The 16,854-nt window shown below is 36.1% G+C and overlaps 1 protein-coding gene across 2 annotated transcripts in view; it reads right to left on the reverse strand.

The window, feature by feature from the left end:
* Positions 1-14,926, reverse strand: part of LOC129261990 (elongation factor 1-alpha-like) — a 28,144-nt gene extending 13,218 nt beyond the window's left edge. The window contains exons 1-4 of one of the 2 annotated variants that reach the window (XM_064100388.1): positions 14,730-14,926; positions 5,516-5,707; positions 3,320-3,499; positions 2,562-2,858 (exon numbers count right to left, since the gene is read on the reverse strand). In XM_064100388.1, the coding sequence (XP_063956458.1) occupies positions 2,562-2,858; positions 3,320-3,499; positions 5,516-5,659 (621 nt within the window). In that variant the 5' untranslated portion in view covers positions 5,660-5,707; positions 14,730-14,926. Of the gene's footprint in view, positions 1-2,561; positions 2,859-3,319; positions 3,500-5,515; positions 5,708-9,718; positions 9,968-14,729 lie in introns of those variants that run through there. The other variant, XM_064100389.1, reaches the window with a different exon arrangement.
* Between the last annotated feature and the right edge of the window lie 1,928 nt (positions 14,927-16,854).

Here is a 16,854-nt window from a genome sequence, read left to right on the forward strand (position 1 = left end):
TCCCTTGCTTTGCCATGTTCGCTCGGAAAGCAGCTGACAGGGTCTCGACAAGAGGCTAAACCTCTAGTGGCTTAACCCTAATTCTCCCGGGGTATTTTGATTCTTGTCATTCCCGGGGGGGGGCCATTATGGCCCCCCCTTAAGATCTCGGCCGCCGATCGAGCGAGCGACGCAAAAATTTGCACGCTGGTAGTGTGCGATATAATCTACAAGGCTGTATGGTGAAATTTTCCAAAATAATGAGATTTTATTTTATATGAATTAATTATGCTAATTTATGCATAAATCATACTTTTTGCACTAATTCACTAAATAAAGCTCCTAGACTGCTAATTTTTGGTAAAAATATTCTTTGTAGCATTCTTAACAATTGCAATTAAAAAAAACTTCGGTTTGGAAATCAATTTCTAATGTATTTTATTGTTTTATGAATTTCTTATGTATTTCTTTGTTTTTTTTACTTTTTGTTTTTTATTGTTTTTTCAATGGAAATCGTTCCAGACTTAATTCTGACCATAAACAAGGCAAAATTAATTAAGTTTAATCAGTAAAAGTAGAAATAATGATACATTTATGAATTTTGGCTAAATACACAATTTGCATTGGATTTGTACATGAAATCACGTTTATGAGCAATTTTGGGTCTGACATGCACTTACATAATGTTGCGTAATGTCGTAACCGTGTACCCGGGCGTCACAAATTTGGTCTCAAAATTTGCGCGAGACTTGAAAGTAAAAAGTCAGTAAGCGGCGAGGTCAAAAAATTTTGCGCAGCAGATATATCGCGAAAATTGTCGAGGGGGGGGCCATTATGGCCCCCCCCCGGGAGAATTAGGGTTAAGCAAGAGGGTCCCTTTTAGTCAAATATGTGAAGAATGAAATATTGTATGTATAGTTCATACACTAAATTTTTTTTGAAATAAGTGACACCACAAACTCCCTCACATGCATAACCTTTTTGAGAAAGAATGTAGTGAAATTTCAAAATGCTGTACCATCCGTACTTTACAAAAGTGTACAAATTTGATAACATTTTCAGTGTAGTGCTTGTTCCATTTTTCTATATTAATTCTTAACAACTTTTTTTTATGGAGTGGACTTGAACTATAACTAGTGGAATGCCCCTGGTAGTAGTCTCACATGGATTATGCAATTCATTGTACAGCTGTGTTGAATTTGTGACATAAAAAAAAAATTATTTTTTTTCTTTTTCTATAATCTAAATGAGCAAAGATCACAAAGAACCCATGTTGTGGATGCCCTTCTGACTGGTCCCAATGTCAATCTTAATCTTTTTTTTAATCTCAATATCAAAGTACCGTAAGTAACGGTGTATTAACCGCACCTTTTTCTCGGCGGGACAGAATCAAAAGTCGGGGGTGCGGTTTATACACGGTGACAGGTCTGAGCCAAGCCAATCTCAGCCCGATACCACTACCAGTTTTCAACTCGCGTCGGGTGGCCGAGCGTAGCCGCTTGGGGCAATCCCGTTTAGAGGGGTATGAGCCGCGGGTATAAAAGGGAAGCAACTATGACTACCGGTATCTGCCGTAAATGTCCCTCAAAGTTATATCACGGTAACAAACGCACCTACCTTCATGAAACTGACTTTTTTTAATGGTGTCACTCTGTCTTTGTTGTCATTTTTTAGTCATCGCGGCAAAGTTCAGATGCCAATTGATCGCACAGCGCGGTGCAGCTAGCCGAATAAGACATGCATGTGTAATGTTTATCGCAACGTCAACGTAAGCTGGCGCTTTACCTTTCCGTGGAAGTTATTTTGTTTGACAAATTATTGGTATTATTTGACAATTAATTTCTTTCATTTGCCTTTCCTTCATTTCTCTCTATCATCCATCAATCCCCATCTTCACTCCTTCCGACTTTTTATTTTTAATTATTATTCACTTTATTCCCGCCCAGAGCTCCCATTGAAAATACGGTATACCGGTACTAGCATTTTTTTTCTCCTATTTTGCTGTCTGTAAGATACCGCCACACACGTACTGAGAACTACCGGTAAGTGGTTCAAAGCAGACAAGAAAAACACCTGAACAAAATCGCAAATTTCTCGTATCTTGAACCTTCCCGTATTCCCTTGTCTAAAATTCATGTCAAGACATTGAATGCTAGACAGAATTCTGAAAGCAAAAGTGGGGCTGTGATGCAGGAAATATGATATGAACGATCTTCTCGTATGGGTGAGCCCCCATGTTGATGCTGGTATCGGTACTTGCAATGAACACCGGTACCATATGTGTGTGTGAGGTGAGTGTGGAAGTGGCCAATAGTGTCGGCAACTTGCAGATAAGTGACGAAGCGCTGATTTCCCATCATTTTTTTCCAGTAATTCTTCGATATTTTTTGGTTCTTGACTCTTTCTTAAATACGCATATTAGAGATAGAAAGTAAGTTTGATTAAAAATTTTTTTTGGATAATTTTTTTTAAATAAATTTCCATCCGAAAATGGGGGGTGCGGTTAATACACCGTTACTTACGGTACTTCGTTTAGAATGAGAAAAAGCATGGATGGCAATTTTCTAAGCAATTTGACTCACCTTGTCTGATTTCTCAAGCATGTTATCACCGTGCCATCCCGAAATTGGGACAAATGCAATGGCCTTTGGATTGTAGCCAACTTTCTTGGTGTACGTCGAGACTTCTTTCACAATTTCGTTGAAACGTGACTCAGAGTACGGGGGTTCGGTGCTGTCCATTTTGTTCACGGATACAATGAGCTGCTTGACACCCAGAGTGAAGCAGAGGAGAGCATGCTCGCGTGTCTGTCCATTCTTGGAAATACCAGCCTCAAACTCACCAGTACCAGCAGCAACAATCAAAACGGCACAGTCGGCCTGATTACGGAAAAAAAAAGAAATATCTTGCATTAGATGGCTTTGATCATCAGAAACAAAAATTATTCCAAGTTATCATGTGCGAATGAAAATCCAACTACAATTACTGGACTGCCTCATATCTAGTAGTGATGGATTTGGACATTTCTGTCTTTCCTTATATTTAGATGATTTTTTGAAGTAAAACAAAAAAACAGAAGGGCAATTCCAGAGTTACCCATTGTACATCTGCAGCGACTCCTTGACCGAGCTATAAATAATCAAGACCATTCCATCAACAGTATCTGGTATCCACATCATTTAGTAGACAGGTTAAGCATTACAGTAATCTGTTTTGGAAAGTCTGAAAAATGACTCGATTTATTTATGTGCACAACTTTTTCAAGGAGTACATGGAATCTAGATGTATATAGGGCTATTTATAATCTTACTAATCAGAGGAAAACATTTTTTTCTTTTACCTGTGAGGTTCCTGTAATCATGTTCTTGATGAAATCACGATGACCAGGTGCATCAATGACAGTCACATAGTACTTGGTTGTTTCAAATTTCCAGAGAGCAATGTCGATGGTGATACCACGTTCACGTTCTGCCTTCAGCTTGTCGAGAACCCAGGCATACTTGAAAGATCCCTTTCCCATCTGGTTAAAAAAAAAATATCAAAATAATTTATCATATTAAACACCATGTTAAGCCCATCTTTGGTTTTGGTAAATCCCCAAAGGCCCAAATTGCATGTCACTTTAAGTATAACCTGATTATATTGATGAGAAGGACATGAATTAAAAAGTTTAAATGAATTTAAAGGGATGCTCCAGACTGAAGATATTTATACATAAATAAACAAGTGGAACGCCTCTGGCAGTCTCGCCTGCATTACGCAATTTAATATAGCAGCAGTGCTAACTTTGAAAACTACTATAAAATAATCATTCACAAACACACCATTCATATAATTACATAATACCACGTTCATTGACCATAGATGACATTTGAACAGTGACTTAAGACTTGTCAAATACACCCATGTCCACATTTCATTCACTCTATCCATAAACTTTCAAAGTTATGATGGCAATTCAACAATTACCCCAACATGGCCTAAGTTTATTGACCTTAACTGACCTTTGACCTTGGTTTTGTGACCTGAAACTCACAGGGGATGTTTAGTGATACTTGATTACTCTTATATCCCAAGTTTTATGAAATAGATCCATACACTTAAGAGTTAGGATGGTAATTCAACAAATACCCCAACACGGCCAAAGTTCATTGACCCTAAATGACCTTTGACCTTGGTCATGTGACCTGAAACTCGAGCAGGATGTTAACTAATACTTGATTAACCCTATGCCCAAGTTTCATGAACTAGGTCCATATACTTTCTAAGTTATGTCATTTCAAAAACTTAACCTTCGGTTAAGATTTTGAAAATAATTCTCCCAACATGGTCTAAGTTCATTGACCCTAAATGACCTTTGACCTTAGTCATGTGACCTGAAACTCAAGCAGGATGTTCAGTAATACTTGATTAACCTTATGTCCAAGTTTCATGAACTAGGTCCATATACTTTCTAAGTTTTGATGTCATTTCAAAAACTGAACCTTAGGTTAAGATTTGATGTTGACGCCGCCGCCGTCGGAAAAGCGGCGCCTATAGTCTCGCTCTGCTGTGCAGGCAAGACAAAAACAGAGTACCGGTGGTAACATTCAGAGCAAAATGCTGAAAATTTGAAATCGGATAACCTATAAAAGTTATTGCATTATTCCGGTGAAACAGTTCCAGGCATGTTTTCATGAACATTCATTAGGTGGGCTGATGTAATTTCCCCGCTTGTTCTTTTGCATTTAATCATAAGAAATTAGGTTTATTTCTACCAAGTACTAAAACAAATGGCTTGGCATCTGATTAAGTGCATTAGTTATTTCTTGCTGCACCTATTTCACCACAATGGAGACACATCATTTACACATGTATGAAAAAATTGAATTATGATTTCATGTAATAACATACGAAAAGGAATGTGATATCATCAACCCACCTAATGAATATTCATGATGTGTATATAACCGTTTCACAAAATATTATTAGACTTTAAAATTCAATGACTTCCTTTATTCAATTTTGATTAAATTTTCAGCATTTTCTTCTATGAATTTTACTACATTTATTAAGATATAAATATTCTCAGCTCGGAGCATTCACTATTTACATCAGAATCAATTTTGATCGGGTGCTGATCACAAAATAAAATTTCTGCATATTTTTGTCTTTATAATATAAAACACCTTCAGGCATTGAATGTCTTGAAAAATTGCAGAATATATTCTGTAGCATTCTAATATCGAATTAATAAATTTGTGAAGCTCTCGATCCCCAATTTTGAATTCGAGCAGCTGGAAAATGCTACCTTTAAATCATGGGTGAAAAATTCATGGCATAAATTCTGATCTTTATTATTTTTGTCATTCCATTAAAATGCTTTCAAGAATCAGACATGCTCAACTGCAATTCCTCTCTAAATACATGTAGTCAAAATTTGCTGCTACATCAGAGAGCCATTGTCATTCTAGGCTGTTACTTATTTCTTGTTTTTTTATAACTTTAGTTTTGCTTTCACGTGTCATCACATACAGATTGAAAGTAGAAAACACACCTCGGCAGCTTCCTTCTCGAACTTTTCGATGGCACGTTTGTCGATTCCACCGCACTTGTAGATGAGATGACCGGTAGTTGTAGATTTCCCCGAGTCGACGTGGCCGACAACCACAATGTTGATATGAATCTTTTCTTTAACCATGATGAATAGTTTTTGTTACAGATGACACTAAAAGTGAGTTGTCCAAGGCTGTAATGTTACAAAAGAAAATGGGGGGAGACATTTTCAGTTAAGTCCTGATTGTTAAGGGCACACACAAGCTAAAATGGCTATTACACCAGATGAGATGAATTGCGAACATATTCCCATCAAATGATAAATATATAATAAAAAGAAAAAGATTTGCAGATAATTTTTCTTTTAGCTGCAAACTTCATGCAGGTACCTCACCTGGCAATCAGTAATACTGTACATGCAATGACTGCAGCTTGGCCAACAGGGGTATAAATGGATGATACTACAGAATCAAGTTCTTGAAAAATGTTATCAATATGACACCATTTTAAAGACAATTGGGTGAAAAAGTGCTGGCAAAAAGTGGGTGCGTCGTCTAGTGGTTCTGACTTTCGCCTTTGAAACAGAGGCTTGTGAGTTCGAATCGTAGCCATGGCATATTTTCCTTCAGCAAGAAATTTATCCACACTGTGCTGCACTCGACCCAGGTGAGGTGAATGGGTACCCGGCAGGAGTAATTCCTTGCATGCACTGAGCGCTGTGATGGTAGCTCGAGCTAAAGCCGGGGTAACAATAGCAGCGCTTTGTATCCTTTTGCAAAAAGCTCTTTATAAATCCAGCTATTATTATTAAAAAACAATTTTGAAGGGGCGAGGCCTAAACATACCAGGGGCGGTATTCTGAAAATGTTCTTATCTTTGTTTTTATCTTTTATCTTATCTCATTGAGATAAGAAGACGCTAAAATCATTGCAAATCGGTATTCTGAAAATCTTCTTAACGCGTTCTTATCTCTTTAAGGACTGCCTCCTTCTTATCTTCAACACACCCATTTTTAGGATATTACCAATCAAAATGCACTTTTTATTGTCAGTTTAACCAAGGGAAGCGTTCCTTATGTCAAGAGAATATCATGGGCACTGCGCGAACACTGTTTCTGGCTCATAGCGCAAAATAGGCATTTTATACGCAATGACTGATTATTATTCCGAGACACGTGCACAATAAGGGGAGGGAGGGAGGGAGGGAGGGAGGGAGGGAGGAAGGCTCGACATTAGCGGTGGCCCGGGGCCACCAAAAATTCACCTCGGGCAACCATTATTGATAAAATGTTAAGTTTTGGTGGCCCGAATCGGGCAACCAAATCGGGCAACCAATAATTTTCAAAGTAGCGCAATTTTCCTCCCAATTTTGCACGCATTTATCAACTTTCTACAGCTCAAATTGCAAGCCAGTTTGTCATGCGCCCATTTTTGTTGATCTACACACAAATACACACACACAAAGTTTGCATATTAGGCCTACAGCTATAGCATACAGTAGCTATTATCCAGCCAACCGCGCCGGCCGGCTGGCGTGAGCTTTGCATGAAGCCACTGCATACAGCTGTGCTCTAGATCTAGCTCAGCCTATTCAGACTCGGGGAGCTGCGATAAAAAATGTTGCTGCTGAGAAATCTTCCACAGAACTTTGAAAATCTAAGTCAAAGTCACCTTTTACACCAATGAAATGCCCTTCTACAGTCTATATTACGAAAATCTGGTGTACCCTGATTATTTGCAAGTATTAAGAAGAGGAATTATGACCTCTCTTTTGACTCAAAAAGACCAATTTCCACATGAATTAATACACATAAAAACACATAGGCAAGTACATAACAGTCCCACGTGTGCATTTGTATGTATGTTGATACTTGGTTTCTTTCGAAGCTGTGTATTTTCTAGCATTAAACAAACAGACAGTTTCTTTCTTTCTTGTTTATAAATGACTTCTTAAACCACTCTTGAGAAAGTAAATACTTTGGGAAGGCATTTCATTGATATGAAATGTGATTTTTTTCCCCCAACATTTTGGCAAATGTAGGGAAGGACTTTTCTCACACTTTTTTTCCAGATATATTTTTTGCCGTTTTCTTTTTTTTTTTACAGTGGTTAAACCATTTATACCCCTTCCCATTGAATATGCCTGATTAAAAAATATGTTTATACTGAAAATAAAATAATACAAACTAAAGGATATGAAAATAGAAATGTGCCATTCCCAAAAGGTAAGTGAAAATTATTTGCTTGGCTTTTAATTATATTCCAGTCAGAATAGACTGTTGCCACAGCTGTTAAAAAATATATGTAATGGCTTCTTAATTTTCCCCTTTTCCCCAGTTTTACATTAACTTTGTTTTATTAATTTTTCTTTCATTTTCTTTTCTTTTTTCTCTCTAATTTTTTTCTTTTCTTTTTTCCTTTTTTCCCCTGTGCTTTATTTTTATCTTTCTTCATTTTCTTTCTTTTGTTTTATTTCACTAATTTCTTTTATCATTTTTGTTTTCTTTTTGTTATATACTTTTTGAAAATTATTTTCGTTTGTTTCCCCCTTTTATGCATTGTTCTAATTTTGCAGCATATTTTTCTGTGATTTTCTCCTTCTATATAATATGCTGCAAAAGAGAAAACAGAAATAAACTGGATTTGGGGCATGCATAATCTAGGTTTTAGGATTCAAAGAGGAAGGAAGGAAAAACCATTGTTTTGTACATCTATCTGAGTTTGCTATGCACTATTTATTTACTTTACCATTATCTCTATACAGATTTTTTTTAAAGTCCACACAACCTGCGAACAATACAATTCATTTATTCACTTTCAATCATTTCATTTTTACAACGATAGAAACAATTATCAATTAGCAAAGTAAAATAACAGCAAACAAGGTTTACATACAAGATGTATAAAGTGAAAGTAACTTAGTGGTAGTGGCTGCAGAATTAATATTTCAGAAGTTTGTTTTATTCATTTTTAATGTTTTTCTTTATATTTTTCGGGCCACCAAACTTTAATATCGGGCCACCAAAAAATATTATTTGATGGTTTTGGTGGCCCGAATGGGCCACCACCAAAAAAAGTTAATGTGGAGCCTTGAAGGAAGGAAGGAAGGAAGGAAGGTGAAAGTCTGAGGAAAAATCCAAAGATAAAAAAAGACATATTTCAGCAGCTTCCCTATATGTATACATAATTTAGTAGAAACAAAAATCAATGTCTTTTTTTCAAAAAAAAAAAATGGTTGTACCTTCAGTATATCAACACTTTCAACAAATTTGTTCACTCCCACTCCTGAATTATTTTTTGTATTATATATAAAACAGCTGCTCATATACGAACTTGCAAATTTCAAAAACTCATGTCTACTAGTAGTAACTTTTTTATTCAGGCCTACAACAAAATTTTCATTCAAGTAAACTTCCCAAACTAAGCCAACTTTGGAGGTGATTGTTGATGCCCTTTTCCACTAGTACTAGTAGTACTCAACAGTCAACTAAGTATGATTTCTGACAAGCACCCCCTCCTCCCTCAAAAAAAAACACATACCATGATTAAAAGGGGTGTTGATCTCATGGAGATATCCCTCTTTCAGCTTTAGAATCGCTCCTAGTACTACATATCACCCTAGTCAGAGAGCTTTTAATAAGCAGTCTACTTCAAATTTGTTCCAATGATCCAATCATAAAAGGAGGCTCAACCTGATTTTGGTAGAATTTGAATTGAACTGTAAGATTGGAGGACAAGCTGAATGTCAGGAGCAAAATTCTGAAATACCGTAGGCCCGCGGTAAAAAAAAAAAAAAGATGCGAGCGCAGAGATCAGCAAACTCATTCTAATCTAAGGTCTTTGTTCGACATGCTTTTCAACTGAGTTCACGCATGCAGAAAATCCGACGTGTATGACTAATATTTACAACATTCTTCGAATCTTCTTACACTTTTCTCCATATCAAAATGCCAAAGAGAAGAAAGCCCAACATGTAGTTACTACAAGCAGGAAAACACTTCTTCGTAATCTTGTTTAAAAGTTGTTTGAAACTGGCATGCCGTTCTTCGTACATCGGCCATTGCGAAATCCACCAAGTCGACATTTTGATACTGGACAGCTGCTTATGCGAATGAATGTTATCCGCGGCAAAAACCACACTAACCTAACGTTTTATCACGGGAAATACACTGAAATTAAATTTTCAATTAAAAAACGAAACTAACCTGACAATTTCCTGAGTGACTGATAATGAAAGAAAAAATTCCTCTTGAAAAATCCAAAGCAGAAACCCGGTAGCGAACGCGACCACGTGTACAGTTTTAACGTAGCTAGTGCGTATACGGTATGCTATGCAAACTCATAATACATTGTGTACGTACACGTAGCTTGCTCGTTCGCTCGGATCGGCACATCTGGCTCAGCTCAGATGGCCAGTATCGTGTCACGTGACACGTCTAGTCTTCTCAAACTGACCTTTCACCGCCTCCAGCTGAGGCTTATTTATCAACAAGGTTATTTCTATTTTCATTCGTCGGAAATCTATAAATCTATAATATTTATTTAAAAAAAGGATAACGTTAATCTTAATAACCTAGCTTTAATAGTAATATTCGAAAAAATCTGGACCTCAAAGGAAGTCATATCCACATAAATCATAATCCAGAAAGGAAGAAAGTGATTGGGTTAATGTAGCTTTTTCTGACGCACAATTCATAATCTTGATGTTTTGGACTCGTCCTGATCAGACTTCGCTAAATTTGATGCATAATAGTTCGATTCATTAATTTCTCTATTTTATGCATTGAGAGGAGGAGAAAAGGTCGATCATCATTCGAGAAGTTTCCCGCTTTTGTTAAACCACCTGACTGCTGACAGCCACGAATACAATAAGATATTACGTCAGGTCTATCCAAGCCCATTCAAAAAGGTTTTTAATAGACGTCTAAAAGAATGTACATGTAGGGCCTACTTCCGACCGAGGTCAAATGATCGCATTGTTTCTATTGAAAACGAGCATGTCTCTTTAAACGATTAACAGAGGAAACGAAACGTCACCATGATAGGTAAATATTGTGATTGGTTAAAGGTCAAGTCCATCCAAGAAAAGTTTTGATTTGAATAAATAGAGAAAAATCAAAGGAGCATGACGCTGAAAATTTCATCAACATTGGATGTAAAATAAGAAAGTTAAGACATTTTAAACTTTTGCTTATTTTTCACAAAACAGTTAATATGCACAAGTCGGGGACATGTAAATGAGACAGTCGGTGATGTCCATCACTCACTATTTCTTTTGTTTTCTACTGTTCGAATTATGCAATAATTCATTTTTTACAGATTTGACAATAAGGGCCAACTTGACTGAAGCATATAGTATTGAAGAATGCTAATTCCACATGTTCAGGGAGAAATTAATCTGTTTCACTTGTCAATGAGAAAATTAGAATATTTCATTTCATATAATAAAATACAAACGAAATAGTGAGTGGATGACGTCATCGGTTTCCTCGTTTGCGTACCGACCAGGATGTGCATATAACTGTTTTGCGAAATTTAGCAAAACTTTAAAATATCATAACTTTCATATTTTACTTCTGATTTTGACGAAATTTTCAGTTTTTATTGTTGGATTTTTATCTTTTTATTCAAAATCCACTTTTTGTTGGGGTGGACTTGTCCTTTAATCATTGCGTTTTTATTGTACATAAACTATATAATCCCCAAAATAAAATAGAAATTCTGATTAAAAAGGATAAAAGCTATAGGCCCAAGAATAAAATCCATGTGACATACCTTAGTTGGCTAGTTTAAAAGCAATAATATATTTTTAAAAATCAAATAAGATTTAAAGGAAAAGTCCACCCCAACAAAGGGTTGATGTGAATAAAAAGAGAAAAATCCAACAAGCATAACACTGCAAATTCCATCAAAATCGGATGTAAAATAAGTTATGACATTTTTAATTTTCACTTATTTCACAATAGGGCCTATATGCACATCCTGTCCGGTATGCACATGAGACTGATGACATCACTATTTTTTTATTTAAAGGAGAATGAAACCTTTGGAACAACATAGCTTGTGTGAAAACAGAAAAATCAAAGAAACAGATCAACGAAAGTTTGAGAAAAATCAGACAAATAATGTGAAAGTTATGAGCATTTGAATATTACGATCACCAATGCTATGGAGATCCTCAAGTTGGCAATGCAACAAAGATGTGTGATGTCACTTGTGAACAACTCTCCCCATTACTTTAGTATATATTTCACTCAAATTGCCTCTTTTATCACATCTATCAGTAGATCATGTATTCTTACTGTAGGAGGGCATGTAATACAGATTTTTTAAGAATACATCATGGATAAAGAGTTTGTATCACCATAAGAAAAAGCAAAAAGACATTTTTGATGGTATCTTATAGTCCATCAAAGGGAAAGTTGTTCACATGTGACATCACACATCCTTGTCGCATTGCCAATTCAAGGATCTCCATAGCACTAGTGATTGCAATATTTAAATGCTCATAACTTTCTCATTATTTGTCTGATTTTTCTCAAACTTTCTTTGTTCTTATTCTTTGATTTTTCTGTTTCGACACATGCCTACTTGTTCCAAAGGTTTCTTTCTCCTTTAATTACATGAAATATGAATTATTCTAATTTTTCCTCATTGTCCAGTGACATTTTATTCCCCCCCTGAACATGAGATAATATCATCGTTAGAACATTTTGTTTCAGTTAAAAGTTGGTCCTTAATGTCAAATTGGTAAAAATTGACATATTTTATCATTCAAACAATAAAAAACAAAATAGTGAGTGATGGACATCATTGACTTCTTTTTTGCATGTTGCCACAAGTTGTGCATATAACTATTTGTGAAAAAAATATGCTAAACTTTAAGATGTCATAACTATCTTATTTTACATCCGATTATGATGAAATTTTCAACATGATTGTTTGATTTTCTTTCATCATCATCTGGTACGGGATGAAGGCGCAAGCCTGTATTTCCCAGTCGCTTCTTGTATGATTGGTCACTGAAAACTACTACTTCATGAGCTTGCGTGAGGAGTCATGGAAGCTCAAAGTGGTTTTTTTGCCAAAATATATCAATATTTCTTTTAAATTTGTCTGTTGTTGGCATTTGTATTAGGTTTTCAGGAAGACTATTCCAGTCATTGATTACTCTTCTACTGAAAGACTTGATTCAAATCAACATCGTTTCTGTGGTGGACTTGACTTTTAAGGACAGGTCCACCCCAACAAAAAGTTGATTTGATTAAAAAAGAGAAAAATCCAACAAGCAAAAAAACTTGAATTTTTGGCATATTTTTTACTATTGGTGAAAACTGAAAAGTAATATGGCAAGAAAATTTTCATTTTTCAAACTCTATTTAAAATAATCAAGAAAAAATGATTTAAAGAATCAAATTTACATATTAAAGAGCTAAGTTATAATGATCGATAGCTGTATTGGAAACTGACAGTGTAAGAAAATCAAGCATTTGTCCCATAGAAAAAGAAAATAAGCCAAAACTGCCACCCTTATTTTGCCACACATGGAGATGTAACGGAGAACAAGGTTATAATATCATAACCTTGTTAATTGAATGATTACTGTAGCCTGTAGGCCTTGATGGCTTCATCTATGACTATGTAGGCCTATGTAGGCTATACACTATAGATCTATATTTTTTTATTTTAAAATTTTCATTTTCTTCAACCCCCCCCCCCCAAAAAAAAAAAAAAAACCCTACATTTATACATTTATTTGTCATAAGTCATAAAAATAGATTCCACACTAAATTAAATCAATAGTAATACCAGACTCCTGAGTGGAGACCACATTGAAATTGAACAAATTGACGCAATCAGTCGTAAGCACTAAGCACACAAGTCACAACATCATCATGATCATCCTCATGAGACATGACAAAATAATTCAAGTTCCAGGAAAATGGGAGTGGGAAAGTCATAATGAATCAGACAATCAGTACCGTAGAGTGCGTCACATGTCAGATCATGCAATGATGTAACCCAGGCCGCAGGAGCTTACCGTGTATTTGACCATAGTCACCGGACTAGGGTGATTTATGGTCTAAATATTTCTCCAAATGAATTGTGAAACAGAAAGTATACAATTAGTATTACCACGATTATATGGATGAAGGTCTAACGAGTGGCAGTTTCCTGACATCTGGGCACAGACTGGAACCTCAAAAAAACGAAAAGTTCTCTCCTCTACCCCAGTCTCGATCGGCCATTTTGTTACAATTTTTAACAAAAATGGCCGATCGAAACGGGGGTAGGAGAGAACTTTTCGTTTTTTTAAGGTTCCAGTCTGTGCCCAGATGTCAGGAAACTGCCACTCGTTAGACCTTCATCCAGATATAATCGTGGTAATACTAATTGTATACTTTCTGTTTCACAATTCATTTGGAGAAATATTTAGACCATAAATCACCCTAGTCCGGTGACTATGGTCAAATACACAGTAAGCTCCTGGGCTCCCTGTGTTAGCAATGATGCAGATGTATCATGTAGCCTACGGCTACGGCTACGTTACTACTACTTAAATACTACGTATTCATGATCTTCTCCATCAATCATGACAATACATGTTCTTTTTGTTTTGAAATAAAATTTTGACAAAATTTATTTTATAACACTCCAGGAAGCACTGTCATGAATGTACCAAGCATATTCATGATATTATTCTGATCCAATTCTAGTATTTCTGTACCGACTTTGAAATTTACACTAACACTGCCACTGGCATGCGTCGGAATTGAACTTGAACTAGTGAACGCAGCAACCGGCGTCAGGAATTTGAACTTGAAAAGTTGAAGATCGACTACGGTCTACATGGTCTACGGATAGTCACAAGAATATAAATAAAATATAACAATTCACCCATTCCTAAATCATGTAGGGCCTAATCAAATCGATCAACCAACCAATCACTCAATCAAATAAGCGATTAAACCAGAATGTTCATCCAATGATCCACTCATCCGTCATCCAAATCACGCAACATGATTCCATGAACATCATCTCCGCGCCGGGGCGGAAGATCCACGGAGCCGGAGGCCGGTGCATATAAAAACGAAAATTCCTGGCCAAACAACCACCGATCAAAAGAAAATAATTAATACATGCACATAAAGGATGTCTAGTTAGAAGTATTAAAAAATATACAAAAATACCAAAAAATAAGGTTAATAAGCTTACATAATTATGATCTTATACGGCGAGAAGCCGGCGCACGTGCTCTCTCTACAGTGACGGTGGAATAAAGGACTTGCAATATGGCGGCGATGCAGCGTGTTGCAATGATTCCGCGACCTCGACCGCTTTCAGCTTGCTTGCGAATTGCGGGTGTGGCAATTACATACTTGCGTATATGGATTTGTGTGCGTGTGTGTGAGGGAGTGGGTTGTGTGTGTGTGCGTTTCTGTGCATGCGCATACGACCAAAGAGCTTTTTTCGTACCGTAAGTATAATTTGCATACAGTATTTTGTCTCCATGCCGAGGCCAAAGTCCAGGCTGACGTCATATCGCTGGGTGATGGTTAGTCTGCAGGCACAGACCCATTGCGAATATTGAATATTGAGAGTCTTGTAACTAGGGGGCGGCGGAGCGAAGTTAACGTGGGGGGGGGGAGGGGGCAAAGCGACCGAGGTTATCACTGAGGCGCTTTGCATCTTGTTAAGTGAAATTGATTGATTTTGTCCATACTTTTGGTGAATTTTGTGAAAACCTGCAGTAAAGAAATGTGAGTTTTCAAAATTTCAGGGGGAACTGCCCTCCCCCCCCCGCTGCGCACGTCATGATCTTAAAAAAAAGAAAAAATTACTCATCAAACTTAAAGTTCAAGTCCACCCCAAAAAAATGTTGATTTAAATAAATAGAGAAAAATCAAAAAATCATTATGCTGAAAATTTCATCAACATCGGATGTAAAATAAGAAAGTTATGACATTTAAAAGTTTCGCTTATTTTTCACAAAACAGTGATATGCACAACTCAGTGACAAGCAATAGAGACAGTCGATGATGTCCATCACTCACTATTTCTTTTGTTTTTTATTGTTTGAATTATACAATATTTCATTTTGAAAAGGTTTGACAATAAGGACCAACTTGATTGAACCGTACAGTATTAAACAATGCTAATTACACATGTTCAGGGAGGAATTAATTGTTGTTTCACATGACAACAGGGAGAAAATTGAAATACTTCATATTTCACGAATAAAATTCAAAAGAAATAGTGAGTGAGTGATGTCATCAGTATCCTCATTTTCATACCAACAAGGATGTGAATAAACTGTTTTGTGAAATTAAAGGACAAGTCCACCCCAACAAAAACTTTATTTGAATAAAAAGAGAAAAATTCAACAAGCATAACATTGAAAAATTCATCAAAATCGGATGTATAATAAGAAAGTTATGACATTTTAAAGTTTCGCTTCATTTCACAAAACAGTTATATGCACATCTCGGACAGTATAATGAGGGAACTGATGACATCACTCACTCACTATTTCTTTTGTATTTTATTACATGAAATATTTTGATTATCTCGTCATTGTCATGTGAAATGAAGTTTCATTCCTCCCTGAACACGTGGAATTCCATTATTTTAACATTTTGTGGTTCAGGCAAGGAGGTCCTAATCGTCAAATTCGTAAAAATTGAAATATTGTATAATTCAAACAATAAAAAACAAAAGAAATAGTGAGTGACATCATCGACTCTCTCATTTGGATGTAACTGGCTCGTTCATATAACTATTTTGTTAAAAATAAGCGAAACTTTGAAATGTCATAACTTTCTTATTTTACACCCGATTTTGATGACATTTTCATCATTGTGCTTGTCTGATTTTTCTCTATTGATTCAAATCAACATTTTTCTGAGGTGGACTTGACCTTTAAGCAAAACTTTAAAATGTCATAACTTTCTTATTTTACATCCGATTTTATTGAAATTTTCAGTGTTATGCTTGTTGGATTTTTCTCTTTTTATTTGAATCAACTTTTTGTTGGGGGTGGACTTGTCCTTTAAAGCACGTAGGATTCTTTTTACAATTTTTTTTTATCACTTTCAGAAGGAAGCAGAACGCGATAAATATAAAAACGGGCGGGCACAAAAATAGTGGTTTTTCAGGAAAAATTATATATGAAGAAAAGGCACCTGTGAGAAGGCAAAGGGGCACTCGATCACATAAAATATAGTCCTTCACAGGTGAAAGGGGCACAGAACACGTTCCTGGGGGCACTTTTCTTAGGTAAAAGGGGCACGAGAAAGGGCGCCTATAAGAAGGCAAAGGGGCTCTTGCGAACGGCATGAAA

This window comes from Lytechinus pictus, chromosome 5, assembly GCF_037042905.1.
Source record: "Lytechinus pictus isolate F3 Inbred chromosome 5, Lp3.0, whole genome shotgun sequence".
Taxonomy (NCBI): Eukaryota; Metazoa; Echinodermata; class Echinoidea; order Temnopleuroida; family Toxopneustidae; genus Lytechinus; species Lytechinus pictus.